At 52.6% G+C, this 15,146-nt stretch overlaps 1 protein-coding gene across 7 annotated transcripts in view; it reads left to right on the top strand.

Moving 5' to 3' along the window:
- The window catches only part of VWA5B1 (von Willebrand factor A domain containing 5B1), a 68,514-nt gene extending 62,157 nt beyond the window's left edge, over window positions 1–6,357 (top strand). For 6 of the 7 annotated variants that reach the window (XM_054453613.1, XM_054453640.1, XM_054453622.1 and 3 more), the window contains one exon: window positions 564–6,349. In XM_054453613.1, the coding sequence (XP_054309588.1) occupies window positions 564–1,070 (507 nt within the window). In that variant the 3' untranslated portion in view covers window positions 1,071–6,349. Of the gene's footprint in view, window positions 1–563 lie in introns of all 7 variants that reach the window. The other variant, XM_054453649.1, reaches the window with a different exon arrangement.
- Window positions 6,358–15,146: the final 8,789 nt, after the last annotated feature.

Genomic DNA, 15,146 nt, shown 5'->3' with positions numbered 1-15,146 from the left:
CAAGGATTAGGCGGTGCAGAGCTTTATTGATCATATTTTGGACTTAGTCTATGAGACACCGAAGTCGTCAAACTGAGCCTCCAAAAAGTGTGTGATCTATGCCTCGTAGAGATCCCTCTGTATGTAGGACAGATGGATTGGGGGTGGGGAGAGGGGAGGAAAGAGGAGGCAGGAATAACATGAGGAAGCACGTGATGGATTGCAGAGCGATTTAGAAAGTAGACCTGTTGAGACTCGGAAACCGATGGTTACACAGGGAGAAAGAGGAAGGTGAGCTGCTAGAGTTCCCTGCATGGCAGGAGACATTCCCAGTGGCTGAGGTGGGCCCACCCACCTAGGACAAGAGGCAACTATGGAGTGAAGATGTTGACTTGGGCTTGGAGAATGATCTGTTTGAAGTGTCTGCAGGATAAAGGATAGAGATGCTCAATTGACCTGGGTATCCTGAAAATCCCCCAGGCAGTCAGGGTGGGGTGGGCAACTTGGATCCAGACTTTTGCATGGCCTGGGGCTCCCTGGGCTAAAACATCTGAGGCCCACTGAAGGGCTTCCCCCACACACAGGTGTCTCTGCAGCTGGCCTCCGGAGCCTTCCTGCTCAACCAAGCCTTCTGTGAGGCCACGCACATCCCCATGGAGAAGCTCAAGTGGACGTCCCCCTTCAGCTGCCACCGAGTGTCGCTCACCACCCGCCCGTCTGAGTCCAAGACCCCGAGTCCCCAGCTATGCACCAGCTCCCCGCCTAGGCACCCCTCCTGTGACAGCTTCTCCCTGGAGCCTCTGGCCAAGGGCAAGCTGAGCCTGGAGCCGAGGGCAGTGGTGGAGCACACTGGGAAGCTGTGGGCCACAGTGGTGGGGCTGGCATGGCTGGAGCACAGTTCGGCCTCCTACTTTACTGAGTGGGAGTTGGTGGCCGCCAAGGCCAACTCATGGCTGGAGCAGCAGGAAGTACCTGAGGGCCGCACGCATGGCACACTCAAGGCCGCTGCCCGCCAGCTGTTTGTGCTTCTGCGGCACTGGGATGAGAATCTCGAGTTCAATATGCTCTGCTATAACCCGAATTATGTGTAGTTGGGTGAGGGGGAGGCTAGGCGGAGGGAAGGGTAGGGAGGAGAGGAATGGGCAGGGCCATGTCGGCCTGGTTTCGGGGAGCTTTTGGAGCTGTAACCAATATATCAGTTACTAGAAAGAGCCCTGGACTGGCAGCCAGGAGGCCTGAGTTCAATCCCAACTTTGCTACCATCCAGCCATGCAACTTTAGGCCGGTCCCTGCCCCCCATCTGGGCCTCAGTTTCTTCATCTATAAAATAAGAGGGCGAGATGAGGGAGGTGGAGTGGATCTCAAATGGTTCAATGGTTCCTTTCTGCCCATTCAGGCAGTCCCAGGCCGACCACTGCTGGGGCTGGGGAGGGAAGACGCAGTGGAAGCCAGAGCCCTCTCTGAAGGTAGACCGCATGGTCACGGAGTGGACACAGCAATGCCCACTCAAATAAAAGGGCAGATGAGAGAACCCAGTGACCGCAAGTAACCAGGCCTACAGGCTTGCATAGGCACATAGAGACTAGCAAGTCTGGTGCCTGTAGGACAGGCTCTTGTCTCCATAGTAACAGCCAAGGACCCCCCCTAAATCCCACTTAAAAGCCAATTGGAGAAGCATCCTTCTCAACGCTTTACAAAAGAGTCGCTCGGGGGCCTTTTGTTTTGGCTAGGAAGCTTCCTTAATACATACTAATATTGCCTTGCATATCATTAGTGGCTCCCTCACTAAGAAGAGGTGGTGGCAGGACCAGGGGAGACACCTTGTGAGTTGATGTGTTAGATTTAAGCAGCAGTCTGTGCAAAAATAGTCCTAAAAGAACAGACATGGTCACAGAAGTCAATGAAGACACCAGACAACACCTTACTTAATTTATACACTTTTAGGAATTGGGTAAAGCGAACTGCATCACTTGTACTGAGGCACAAGGGAGCCACCACCAAGTAGGTCGCACCATGGGATCAGGGGGCCCTCTCGAGCCATGCCACGCTGTGGGAGAGAGGCACCATTTTGCAACAGAGAACATGCTTGGCTGCAGTGCCTTTGGGGATGGCGGCTCTGGCCAGGGGAGGCCTGATTTGTTTGGTGAAATGAATGAATTGACACTTCAGGCAGGATCCCCTAGGGGCTTCCTGCCCTCAAGCCCACTGTGTGATGCCTACATGGGAACTGGAGTGCTGTGGCCTCAGATACCCTAATGGCTGGCATTGAGCTGCCCAGTCTCCTCTGCCCCACTGACTCCCCTGGAGGTGGGTCTAGACCTCACCAAGGAACCCCACCAGCTTGGGACTTCAGGCTGAATCTATCCACCCTAGAAGCCCCCTCCTTCAAGGCCTTAATCTCTCCTGATCAAATTCCTGTCCCAGCCTTGGAGTGAAGCTCCACAGACTTCCCTCGTGGGAAGGCCTTGAGAGCTTAGCTTATCAAACCAAGACGTGGGTTCCTGTGGGCTCTGGCACAAGCCCCGGCCTCAGGAAGACTCGAGGGGTGTGCAGCCTCCAGCAGGGGCTGGAGTCAGGGAGGAGGCTCCAGCAGAACGCCCACCAGGCACAAGGGGAGAAAAAGCAGCCCCAACATGATATGGTGCCCTGCCCCCCATCCCCACCCCTCCATCTATGCCACAAGTCTCCCACGAGGGATTCTCACAGCCCTTTTGAATACTTAAGATAAAATCCCACTGCTGCCTCGTGGACCGGCTCTGCTTCAGACTTACCCTCTGGGGAGGAACCTAGGCAGGCAGGCCTGGACACTGTGGCCATCACAACCCCAGGTGGGGCAGGATGCCAATCTGGGGTGTTGGCTCAAAGTCAGTGCCACCAAGGCGGGTAAGAGCTTTGGGTTGTCTTGCTCCAGGCTTCCAGGAGATGTGAGCAGAGCTTTGTCATCTCCCTGCACACTCCCCATCCCCTGCCAAAAACACTTCTTTAGCTATGCAGGCAGCAGCCTCAGCTTCAGGGTAAGGGTGGCCGGGGGTGGCATCTACTTCCTGGACCACAAGTAATGGAAAAAAATGCCAAGTTTTGAGTCAGAACGCCCAGACTCAGATCTCAGCCTAGTACTAGTTTGGGCAAGTGGTTTCTCCTCCTAGGTGCCCTGGAGCTGGGGCTTTCTCCTGCTCTGACAGTCCCAGACTCTCTGCCTCTGAGATGTTTCCCTCTTCATGAACATGAATTTGCTCAAGTTCTCTGTGTGACCTTGAACAAGTGGCGTGTGTGTTCTGGGCCTCTTTCCTCCTCTACATAACCAGGCTGAACTGGGCTGTCCAGCATCTCCCCGCCCCACCAGATAAGTCTGATTCTGGGTCTCCAGGCCTCAGCGTGGACAATGGCCAGGGCTCGAGGTGAACCGGTCTCTGCCAGCATACAACTAGTGCTACAAGATGCCTAACAGGAGCAACCAAGAAATCCAGCAAGGTGGTGGGCACGCCACCCACTTCTCTAGGAAAGTTCCTCAGACTCTGCTCCCGCACCAGCCACTGGAGCTCTGCAACATGTTTGACGCCCAAGAAAACTGCTGATCTCTGCAACCCTGGCTCCCCTGCCCAGCCCCAAAGGTGCAGAAGAACAAGTCTTCATTGGTTGCGAATAACCCAAGAGCTATGGGGACAGGTCTGGACAAGAGACATTTTTAAAGAACTTCAGTGGTATTGAGATGACATGCAGCCTCAAAAATGTGCTACCAGGACTGCTAGGCAGAGGACCTAGGGGACTCGCTTTAAGGAAAAGATAAGAACCTTCGGTAATTAGTACATGCATTGAAACTAACAGAGTTCTAAAAGTTCTCAAGCAGGGAACACATTGCCCCTGTAATCTCATTTACTTTGGGTTAATCTGGTTTAACTTGTTAAACCAGCCCTTGCTTTCTAGGTCATACAAAGGAATATTTATGCCCTGCACTGTCTAAAGAAAGGGCTAATGCCACCATATGACAAAGCCCAGCCTCCCAGCTGCCCTCAGTGGGAAAAACACTGAGCTGAGAGTTGAGGAACCCAAGCATGGGTCCCAACTCCACCACCAGTGTGCTGTGTGACTTCTGGCAAATTACTTGCTTTCTCTGAACCCCTGTTTTATCTTTTGTGGAATGACGAGGGTTCACAAGATCAGCATTTCCAACCCTGTTCTTCACTCAGACGAGACGTGAATAAGCAACCTATGAGAAACTGTGCTATGGGCAAAGATGTTGAGGAAGCAGTAGGAAGATAAACTTCTTTAGGTTAGGACAACCTGACCTGTTAATATGTTACTGTGCATTGTCAGGCTCCGAACAGGTGACCCAGTAGCAGCTCTTCTCTGGTTATTAGGTCAGAAAAATGCTGGTCTAGATCTCCCTCAGGGCTCCTGGGGCACTGGCATTCAGAAAGCCTTTACTGGGTGCCTACTGTATGCCAGGCATGGCATACTGGGGTACCAAAGTGAACATACGAGGTGCTGTCCCTGTCCTTTTTGGAGCTTGGCAAGGAGCATTTGAAGAGTGTCTGTTTCATGAATCATTTTCCCACTCCCTGGTTCTCTAGGTGGGTTTGTCTTCACTGGCCCTAGAATGGTCCTGCCATCTGTGGGTGTGGCCTGGTATTAGCACTACCTAGGCACCCTTTGCGCTAACGGCCAGCCCCCTGAGCTTTCAGACAATCGTTTATGGTATGGGTCCAGATGACCACAATAGCGCATGGTATTGCACAGCCAGAAGGGAGTTCGTGCTGGGGGTCCCCTTGTTCAGGTGGAGCAGGAATGTCCCTGCAACAGAGTGTCCCGAGGGCCCAACCTCCTGCCACACGCAGATGCAGAACCCTGTCTCTGAGGCCCCTCAGCTCGAGACCAACTCCAGATGCCAAGATAATTGGGCCCCATCCTTTGGCAGACTTACACTGGACTTGTCCATAAGCGGCCTCGGTTTCCAGCCGGCACCCATGTTTCCCCAGCCAGTCCCTTCTCTGCGGGCAAAATGAATGGCATCCCCTGGCCTTCACTGACCTGAGCTGCCACTCACTGCCACTTGCTGTGGCTGATGAATGGACTAGCTGCTTCCAAGACTAGATTCTGGTGGGCTTTCACCTGCTCTTCAGAGACATGAAAACAAGGGTTCCTCCTTCTCCCTTCCAGCTGGTTCACCAGGAACAGCTGTCAAAAAAGGTTTCTGGAAGTTTCCTCTAGATCCTGACTTGCCCTCTGTTAATCCCTACCCTTATTTGAGGCCATGCTACTGTTCCCCTTCTCTCTTCCTTGGCAGGGACTCCCCATGAGAGGGAAGGAGGAAAGGGGTCTCCCCCATCTGTGTACAGTCTGCCCCCCACCCTGCGATTGCCTGCCCCATTGACCTGCCTGGCTGGATCCTGCGTGACACCCCAGCACCTGTCATTCAGGGGTCCAAATGCCCAAATGCACATCTCTCTATGTGCCGATTATAACATCTCTAAGTGGTCCCTAGATTTAAATGCATTCCGTACTTTTAGTGCCCTGGGAAAGGAGAGGGAAGGGTACTGCCACCCCAGGAATGGGGCACGTGCTCATTGCCTTGGCACCTGGAAGATTTTTTTCTCACCAATCTAGCAGAGACTAGAGAAGTCAACAGAAAAAAGATGGACACATTCTTCAGCTGTAACATAGCATGCTCTGCAAAGCCAGTGTAAAAATAACCGGGGCAGGGGTGTGTGTGGCATTTTGCAGCTGGGTAATCTGATCCACAGAGATCTGTCCAAGGTCAGGGGCTTGGCAGCAGCTCCTGGACACGCCTACAGCTCCCAACCGTGGACCTCTCTGTCCCGTGTGTCCAGCCCGGCTCCCAGCCCGTTGACTTTAGCCTCTCAACAGCACTGCCTCCCCGGGTTACCCAAATGAGGTGGGATTTTTCTCCTGTCCATGCTGCAAATCTCCTTGGCTCAGGGCCAGCCGTCTTCAGCTTGCAGTCGCGTCCCAACGCAAAGCGCCTCATCTCAATGCCGCTGACTGTGGTGACACATGTGGTATAGTTTCACTACCTGCCCAGGTGGCTTTGGTTCAGGTGGCATGGCTGGTGCTTGTCCCCGTCAGAGCCTCAAGTGCCTACAATATGCTACCCGTGCCCTCACCTGCTCATCTGTAATGTCCCCACAGTGCCTGTGACATGTTCTTCTTCTTGGGATATGCATCACCTGCTTGCCTGGTAGCCACTTACATAGATGTCATGGAAGTCCTGGATGTCAGCCGTCTAATGTCCACTAATACTCAGCAAATCCTACCCTGGGGCTGTGTGTGTCTGTTCTCAAAGAAATGGCTTCTTGTACATGGTGGCTACTGTTATCTAGGCTTTGAGCTGATAAAAATTGTTGAACCTGATAATATGACAAAGTTATACTTGTGTCTCATCTTTTGTTCTCAAAGCCAAGGATACCTTGCTTTTAAACTAGCAGTTTGGTGATCTGTTTGCCTCACTTCATGTGTCACATCTGTCTTCGTTCGGGTTCCCCATAAGGTGACTAATTGTTGCAGTGTGCCGGGGACTGAGGAAGGTTAACAGGATGTGAGACTTTCAGTTTTAAAACTGGCACAGTTCCAGTCAACCTGGAAAAAGTTGGTCACAGCAGTTCCTCCAAAAGCAGAGCCTGAGACAAGGATTCAGTGCAAATAGTTTATTTGGGTGATTCCAGAAAATACCCTTAAGGAAATGTGGAAGTGAAATAGGAACGCAAAGAACACCAATAAAGGGAAGGTTACCAAGGAGATTACTGCTACAGGTGTGGACCCTCGCCCCACTGGTAACTCTGGGAGTCAGAGTAGATGCACATTCCAAAGCTCACAGTGAAGGAACGAGATGCGTGTACACCAGCTCCACTCAGCCCTTGGGGAGGGCCACTCTGGAGGATTCATTCCTTGGTGCTTCTGGTCTAGCACAGGTGCACCTGCTGAGCAGGCTCCTGCAGCCCTCGAGAAAGCCACCAGGCAAAGAAAGGTAGGTGCTGGTGCTAATAAAAGGAGAACATGATGCAGTGTCTACCATGCATTTCCTTCAGCCCTGGCACCTCCCTTGCACAAATGATTGAAACATGCATACAGTATCTTTGCAGATTTTAAAGTTCCAGATATGCTATCTACTATTCCAAGACCTCTGTAATAATAAATGACCAGGATGTATCATTATTGAATAGAGACAGTCTAAATTACAAAGGGTAACTCGTATTTTTTTAGTACATTTGGTTTGAAATTAGGAAGATGAACCATGAAACTGATTTTTTTGGTTTTTTTAAAAAGAAAGAGATGCAGATACTGGCAGATGGGAGTCAGGCCCAAGTGCACTGACCTGAAACACGCCAAGGGGCTGCAGCAAGGCGCTGACGGCACCTGCAGCAGTGTCTCTCCTGAGCTGCTTACCATGTTTCAGATTTCTCCCAGAGGCAATTCGTGATCACAAAATATATTTATTTGAAAATCATTACCAGACACACCATCTTGTCTTGGAACCCACACAGACTGACCCCAAAATCAAACATAAGGCTCATTTAGAAATCCTTCAGCAACTTGCCTTGTTTCCTCAAAATCAATCATCCCTTTTCAGATTTGAGGGAGGACAATGGACTATAATAGGAATTCCCAATAAGCCAGAAACATTGCAGCGGTGTGCTAAGGGCTCCTAATGGGAAAAATTGGAGGAGCTCCCAGGCTGAAGCTGACATGGTAAACAGAAACCCTGTTCACACGCATGGCCCTCCTAGGTGATGTTCAGCTGGATAATGGGCTGTCACTGTGATAGACAAGCCCTCTCCCTGGCCCTCACCATGGCTCTAGGCTGCTGGGGGGGACCTGACGTCCCCTTTGTAGTACCTCACTGACTTCTATGAGCCTGGCACTGCCTCTTCCTTTGTAAGACACGTGCTTCTTTGTTCTTTTCCTCCACTGTGCATCCTGTAAAGGCCAGTTGTGTGTGTGTGTGTGTGTGTGTGTGTGTGTGTGTGTGTGTGTCCTGCTGGGATGGCAATTAGGATTTCCTAGTCCCTCACGGGTGAAGAACACATTGAGGAAAGCAGGTTTTCGGGGCTCCTGGGTTAAAGAACTCTGTAGGAGATGAAGTCAGCCCGACAGTTCAGGATTCTGGGTCTCCTGGGTCCTCTGTCCCACAGTACCCAATTCCCTCCAAGGCACTGTTTGCCCCCGCCCCGGGAAATCTGAGCTCCCCTGGGCTCAATTAATCCATATCCTGGTCTGAAACGGAGAGAAAATGCCAAGTCGAGTCCAGCCTAGCTCTGCCAAGCTCTGTTGTTCTGCCATCAAGCAGCAGTTGCCCTCATTTCCATCTGAGCATCACCTAGAATCTCCCAATTATGAATTCATCTTAGAAGCATCCAGACCACCCACGCACCAAGTCCAGCAACCCCAGATCCAGGGCCTGGGAGGAGGAAGGCGGTACATGTCCTCTATGATAAGTGAGACAAGGGTAGTCTGGGAAGGCATCTGCTGGGAGGGGTTCCTCTCCTAGCCTGGGGGAAGGAGGGGCCCTGGATACCCAGGATGGTGGCCATGCCCAGTTCCTGAGCCCTCAGTAAGATCTCGGGGAAAGTTGTTTAAAACGGCTTCCTCAGCCATCCCGAACTGAACTAACCACCCCCTACGCTACTCCCAAGCTCCAAGATCCTCCAGGTTGCACATATGAGCCCTCTCGGGTGCTGACCCAGGCTCCATCTACCCTTCATTCCTGGCCTCAGAATCTGGGGCTCCCCATGGGTAGGAAACCAGGGATCCTTTGTAGGAATTGCCTTTGCCCTCCAAGCCTGCTGTTCTGATACCGTTCAGCAGAGGGCGCTGTGAGCGTGCACTGCCTTCCAGGCCGGGGCCAGCTCCTGCCAAAGACATCTGTGGAAAGAGGAGCGGCAGGGATGAAGGGAGGCTTCAGAAACTATTCCTGTCCCCTGTCAACAGTCTTTCTTCTCTGCTAAAAATGTGACACTAGCTCACCTGGGGCTGGAAAGAAGAAGGTGACCTCTTGGTCCTTCCCTGCTTGGCCCACTCCTCCTCCTCTCCACCTGTTGGTACCCTCTCCTCCTCCAAACTCCATGGGAAGCCACTCTCAGGAACACTTCCCAGAGCTTCTCTCAGCAGCAGCTTCACAGGGGACACTCTTATTACACGTATGTGTGTCCTGTCTCCCCCATCGGATTGGGAGCTCCAATCATGCTTGGAAGTCTCCTCCAGGGCAGGATGCTGTTAGGTGAAAGGCACTTAGAAGAGACCTCCTGACAAAGCAACACAGGATAGAGACCAGATTCTCAGGCTTCCCCAGACAAGCCATTCAAGTCCTTGCATGTTCACTCTGCCTATGAGGGACATTTCCCAGGGGCACACTCCACTCCTGTCACCCTTCAAAGTTCAATGCAGAGCTCATCTCCTCCAGGAAGTCTTCCCTGACTGGCACCCTCAGGGCAGACTGGACCTCTCCAACCTCTGCTCCCACAACCCTTTGTGCGTACTCTAGGTAATGCCTGCTACGAGCACTTCTCAATGGCATTTCAGGGCTGTGTGGCCATGTGTCTCTCCCATCCAACTATGAGCAACTTGAGAGAAGAGACCTGGCCTCAGTCATCTCTTGGCCCTCTGCAAGGTCTGGAACATCCTAGCTGCTCAGTAAATGTATGCTCAAGTGCAAGGTTAAAGTCTGACCCAATCATTCCATCTTTAGTGAAAATCATCAAAAGTTACAATTAGAGAGTCTTAAATGTCAGATAGGAGTCCGAGGTCTTTCCATTGATTCATCTCATTTGATGAATCAATTGTAAACTCTACAGATTACCATGTTGGTGTTATGAATTAAGGACACTGAAGTTCAGATTTATTAATTAATTTTATTTTTAATTAGATAATTAAATAAAATTATAGATAATTTTATTTAATTTTTTTAATTAAATAAATTTAATTTTTAATTAAATAAATTTTAATTATTTTTAATTAAATAAATTTAATTTTTATTTAATTATTTATAGATAATTAAATAAAATTATAGATAATTTTATTTAATATAATAAATAAAAATAAAATAAATAAATAAATAAAATAATAAAAATAGATTTTATTATTAATTTACCCAAGGTCACCCAGCTAGAAACCAGTGGGGCAGGATTGAAACCCAGGTCTGTCCCACTCTGGAGTCAAGTCCCTTAAAGGCATTCATGCGTTCATTCATTCATTCCATCTGTGAATTCACTCCACATCTACTGAGTGCCAGGTGCTACCAGGCTAGGCTAACACAGCCAAGTAGGGGGAAGACGGGAGAATTTGTTACTGAGCTTTTCATTTTCTCCCAAGTTAATGGAAGAACTGCTCTTCCCTGCTCAACTGCTGGGACTGCAAGTTCCCTCTCCTCCCTCTCCTCTTGCCCACCAAGTCTCTCTCGCCACACCATCTCCAGGAGGCAAATGAAGCCCAGCTCTTCCTGTCCCTCCCCAAGGAGGCAGCTGGGAACCAGGAGGCTCAAGACACAGAAGGAAAATCAATGACACATCTTCTTCCTGCCTTTCCCCAGCTCATCACACACTGCTCATTGGGCCAGCAGGAAAAGCAGCAGACGGGCTCTGGCTTGGGGGACCCAAGTCCCAGCTGCTCCTACTGTGAGCAGTCCCAAGATGTCAGACCTGGAAAGGGTGCTTAGAAACCTCCAAACACTCACCCCCACCCCCATTTTATGGATGGAGATACTGAGGCCCTGGGAGGGTTAGGCCATGGGTCAGAATCACTCAGGTCCCCAAACACCTGCCTTCACTGGGCCTGAAGCTCTCACATTAGAGCTACCCTAGGGTAATGCTATGGTTTGAATATCTGTCCCCTTCGAAACACATGTTGAAATTTAATCCCCAATGTGGTAGTATTGAGGGGTAAAGGCCTTGAGGAGGTGACTGGATCATGAGTGCTCTGCCTTCATGAATGGATTAATCCATTAAGAGGTTATCATAGGAGGGGAACTAGTGACTTTATAAGAAGAGGAAGAGGGCCAGCTGCAGTGGCTCATGCCTGTAATCCCAACACTTTGGGAGGCCAAGGTACGTGGATCACCTGAGGTCGGAGTTCGAGACCAGCCAGGTCAACATGGTAAAATCCCATCGCTACTAAAAATATAAGAAATTAACCAGGCATGGTGACAGACACCTGTAATCCCAGCTACTTGGGAGGCTGAGGCAGGAGAATCACTTGAACCTGGGAGGCGGAGGTTGCAGTGAGCCGAGATCATGCCACTACAGTCCAACCTAGGCAACAAGAGCAGAACTCCATGTAAAAAAAAAAAAAAAAAAAAAAAATTGGGCAAGACCTGAGCTAGCACATTTGCCATCTGCACACTCAGCCTCCTCATCATGTGATGCCCTGCACCGCCTCAGGACACCAGAGTCCCCACCAGCAAGAAGGCTCTCCCCAGATGTACCCCCTTGACCTTGGATTTCCCAGCTTCCATAACTGTAAGAAATAAATTCCTTTTCTTTATAAATTACCTAGCTTCAGTTATTCTGTTATAAGCAACAGAAAATAAACTAATACAGGTAATGTATTCATAACAGCCACCGTGAAAACGTATATGTTACACGTAGAGGTGAGGGCTAGAGATAAGTGACAGCAGAGGGGCCATGCACACAAGCTAGATACTTAGGATGGTGGAGGTGGGGCCCTAGGGCAGCAGGGAACCCTAGATGGAAGGGTAACAAGATCTGGAAACGGGCTGGAAGAACAGGTGGGGCCCGCAGAAGACAAATCCTGCTGCCCTCCCCAGTTGGTAGTAAAACCCAGATCCCTGGATCCTGCAATAAGATGGGGGGAGGGGCTGTCCACAGCTCCCAATAATCATTCAGCAAAGGCACAGCTCACTACAGGTGTACAGACTATGTGCCCCTAGGCAAGTGCCTTCACCTCTCTGGGCCTCAGTTTCCCTGTCTGTTAAAAGAGGGAGGTGAACTGGATAACTCCAAAGGTTCCCTCCAGCTCTGAGGCTGTACATTAAATATCTTGCTTCCAGACCTGAGAGCATTCAAGGATGACAGGGTGAAGGAGACTGCCTCCATCCCTCCCTTGCTTGCTGTGAGGTTGCGTCTGCTTTCCTGGAGACACGGACTCTTCCTCAGGCCAAAAAGCCCAGCTTTCAGGTGGCAGAGTCCAGCATGGGTGCACCTGGTCCAGGGATGGAGAAACCGGCTCCAGGAACCCAAACAGCCACCTTGAGCCTCCAGTAACCACCAACCAGGCAGAACACCCGGATTCAGTGTCAGAAGGCCCCACAGCCACCAGGACAACATCCCTCCAGGCTTAGGGACAGGAAGAAATTACAACCACCATCAATCAGAGGTTTGGCCTCGGGTAGCAAAACATGCATAAGCTTCTGGGCTGACCTCCCTGGCCAGCCAGCATCTGCCTCTCACTAGCTGGGCAAGTGACTTTACCTCTCAGTGCCTTCATTTGCCCATCCGGAAAATCCCCGTACTACCTCACTTATGTTCAAGCAAAGAAATGTGCTTGGCCCACATTTCTTTACTCCATGCACATTTCTTTACTTCACGCACAGAAATGTGTGGCTCAGCAGAGGGTCCCAGGAGGTCCCTGCACAGCTGGCTTTGAATCCGCCTTTATTGAGTGGGATGGGAGGGGCAGGGCACTGTTCCCTGGATTTTATTAAGCTGTGATTCCTAGCCCAGAGAACTTTCAGGGTGACACCAGCAAGGCCTAGGAGTTGGCAGACAGTACCCACAGTACCAGTAATAAAATTAAACGAATCGGTGTTCTCAAGTTAGCCGCTCTCCTAATCACAACGGCTGCCTAGAGTGGGGCAGTGCTAATGCATGGGGCATCGGTGGTCCCGGCAACAGGGATGAGGGGTGAGGGGAGAGGGCCTCCACCAGGCAGGAGGCAGAAGCCAGCGTGGCAGGATCCCGCTCCCTTCTAGGTCTTTCCAGCCTCCAGCTGGCTTCTGGCTTTGCTGGGCTATATTTCATGTCCCTCTTCATCTGCTTCTCTGTCCCAATAGGTCGCCCACCCCTGGCTTTGTCCCATCTCTCCACGCTCCTCCGGGGTCTCTCAGTCTGTTTTCCCCCTCCCCTCACCCCTCCTTCCTCCAACGAGCACCCTCCCCAACCCCTGCGCGCGCGCTCCTCCAAACCCCGCAAAGCCACAGCTGTCCTTAACCCACAATCCTGCCAATTAAACCGCTCCCTCCGGCTCTGGCTGCTGCTGCTGACGTCGGAAGATCCAGGCGAGGCGAGGCCGCCGCCTACGCGGGTGGGGTTGGGAGAGGCGACGGCCCCTCCCCGGGCCCCGCGGCCGTCGGTCAGTCAGCCGGCGGCAACACGAGCCCGCACTAGACCCAAGCGCCGCCCGTCGGTCCCCACTCCCGACGGGCCTCGCATTCCTGGTCCCCCACCTTCTGCCAAGACCCTGCCCACGCTTCCCGCACCAGCCTTAGGTCCCGAGGTCCCCAACTTTGGCGAAGATCCCGCCTGGGCTCCCCGCATCTTCCCTTGGTCCCAAGGTCCCCAACTTGGCGCCAAGACCCCGCCTGGGCTCCCAGCACCGCCCCTCGCGCTCGGGGTCTCCCGCCCCACGCCAAGTCAGCAAATGCACCCCCCAGGTTCTGCCTCTCGCGCTGCAGCTCCGCGACCCCCACTCCGAGTTCCTCGCGTCCCAGCATCCCAAGTGCGCTCCCAGCACCCTCCGCGCCCCGACCGCGCACGCCCCGCGGACGCCGCGCCGCGACCCCGCTGGGTCCCCCGCCCTCCCGGCAGCCTCCGCGCGCTCAGTCCTCGGTTTCCCCGCTCCGAGCGTCGCTGGCTCTGCCTCCACGAAGGCGTCGCGGTGGGAACCGGGAGAGGGCACATTAAGAGCAATTAGCCTGCGCACACTTGGCAGCGATACCTTAATAAATACTAGTCTGAAAGTCATGTAAATAAATATTAGAGCGCATTACGCGGGCAGGAGGCGCGGCACGGGGCCCGCGAGCTGGTGGCGAGACACCGCCGCCTCTCGGGATTGGCACGTGCAGGCGGGGGACCGAGATCCCCGCGCCCCGGCGGCCTGCGACCCGCTGCCAGGGGCCGGGCAGGCAGGGGTGGAGGGAGAGGCCCGGGGAAGGAGCCCCAGGGAGACAGAGAAAGCCACAGAAAGAAATAGGGAGAGGGGAGGGGGCAGAGAGAGAAGGAGGGAGTTGGGGAAGAGAGAGAGAGATGGAGGGTGTGAGGATGGAGGGTGTGAGGATGCAGCAGCGAAGTGGAAGAGGCAGAATTTGGTCCCCTAAGGCTCTAGGAGATTCCTCCCTGCTCCTGGCCAGGCTTCTTTTCCTTGGCCGGGCTCTCCTCCTCTGCCTCTCTGACTGCCCCTTCCCAGTCTCCTTTGCTGGTCTCCCTACATCTCCCCAATCCCACAGCCCGCCTAGATGCTTCCCAGTCATCCGCCTGTCAGGGGCTCCCACCTGCAGACCTCCAGCCAGATCCGTCTCCTCTGACCCACAGGCTGACAGCTCCCTTGCACGTTGGACCTCAACTGGCCGGACACTGAACGCCTGCCCTCCCCTCTAGAACCTGTTTCACCCACGCTGTGCCCCAGTTCAGGAAACAGCTCTAGCTTTCCACTTGTGGAGGCCAAAAACCTTCCTGCCATTCTTGACACCTCTCTCTGACACCTCATATGTAGCCCCTCAGAGAGTCCTGCCATGTCCACCTCGAACATGTTTCCAGATTCCTCCCACTGCCACCTGCTCCGCGCTGCCGCTTAGCCCAAGCCTCCCCCCTCTCTCACTGGGACTGTGGCCACAGCTCCTCCTCCCTGGGCTCCTGCCCCCCTTAACCCTCACCATCACTGTGGACAGAGTGGAGGCTATAAAAGTACAAGTCACCGGAGTGGCTAGGACTACAGGCACGTGCCACGATGCCCGGCTAATTTTCTGTATTTTTAGTAGAGACAGGGTTTCACCATGTTAGCCAGGATGATCTCGATCTCCTGACCTCATGATCTGACTGCCTCAGCCTCTCAAAGTCCTGAGATTACAGGCGTGAGCCACCGCGTCCGGCCAAGGCAGGAGAATCGCTTGAACCCGGGAGGCGGAGGTTGCAGTGAGCCGAGATCCCACCACTGCACTCTAGCCTGGGCGACAGAGCAAGACTCCAATTCAAAAAAAAAAAAAA

This window comes from Pongo pygmaeus, chromosome 1, assembly GCF_028885625.2.
Source record: "Pongo pygmaeus isolate AG05252 chromosome 1, NHGRI_mPonPyg2-v2.0_pri, whole genome shotgun sequence".
NCBI classification, from domain to species: Eukaryota; Metazoa; Chordata; class Mammalia; order Primates; family Hominidae; genus Pongo; species Pongo pygmaeus.
This window is presented reverse-complemented; position numbering and strand designations above follow the sequence as displayed.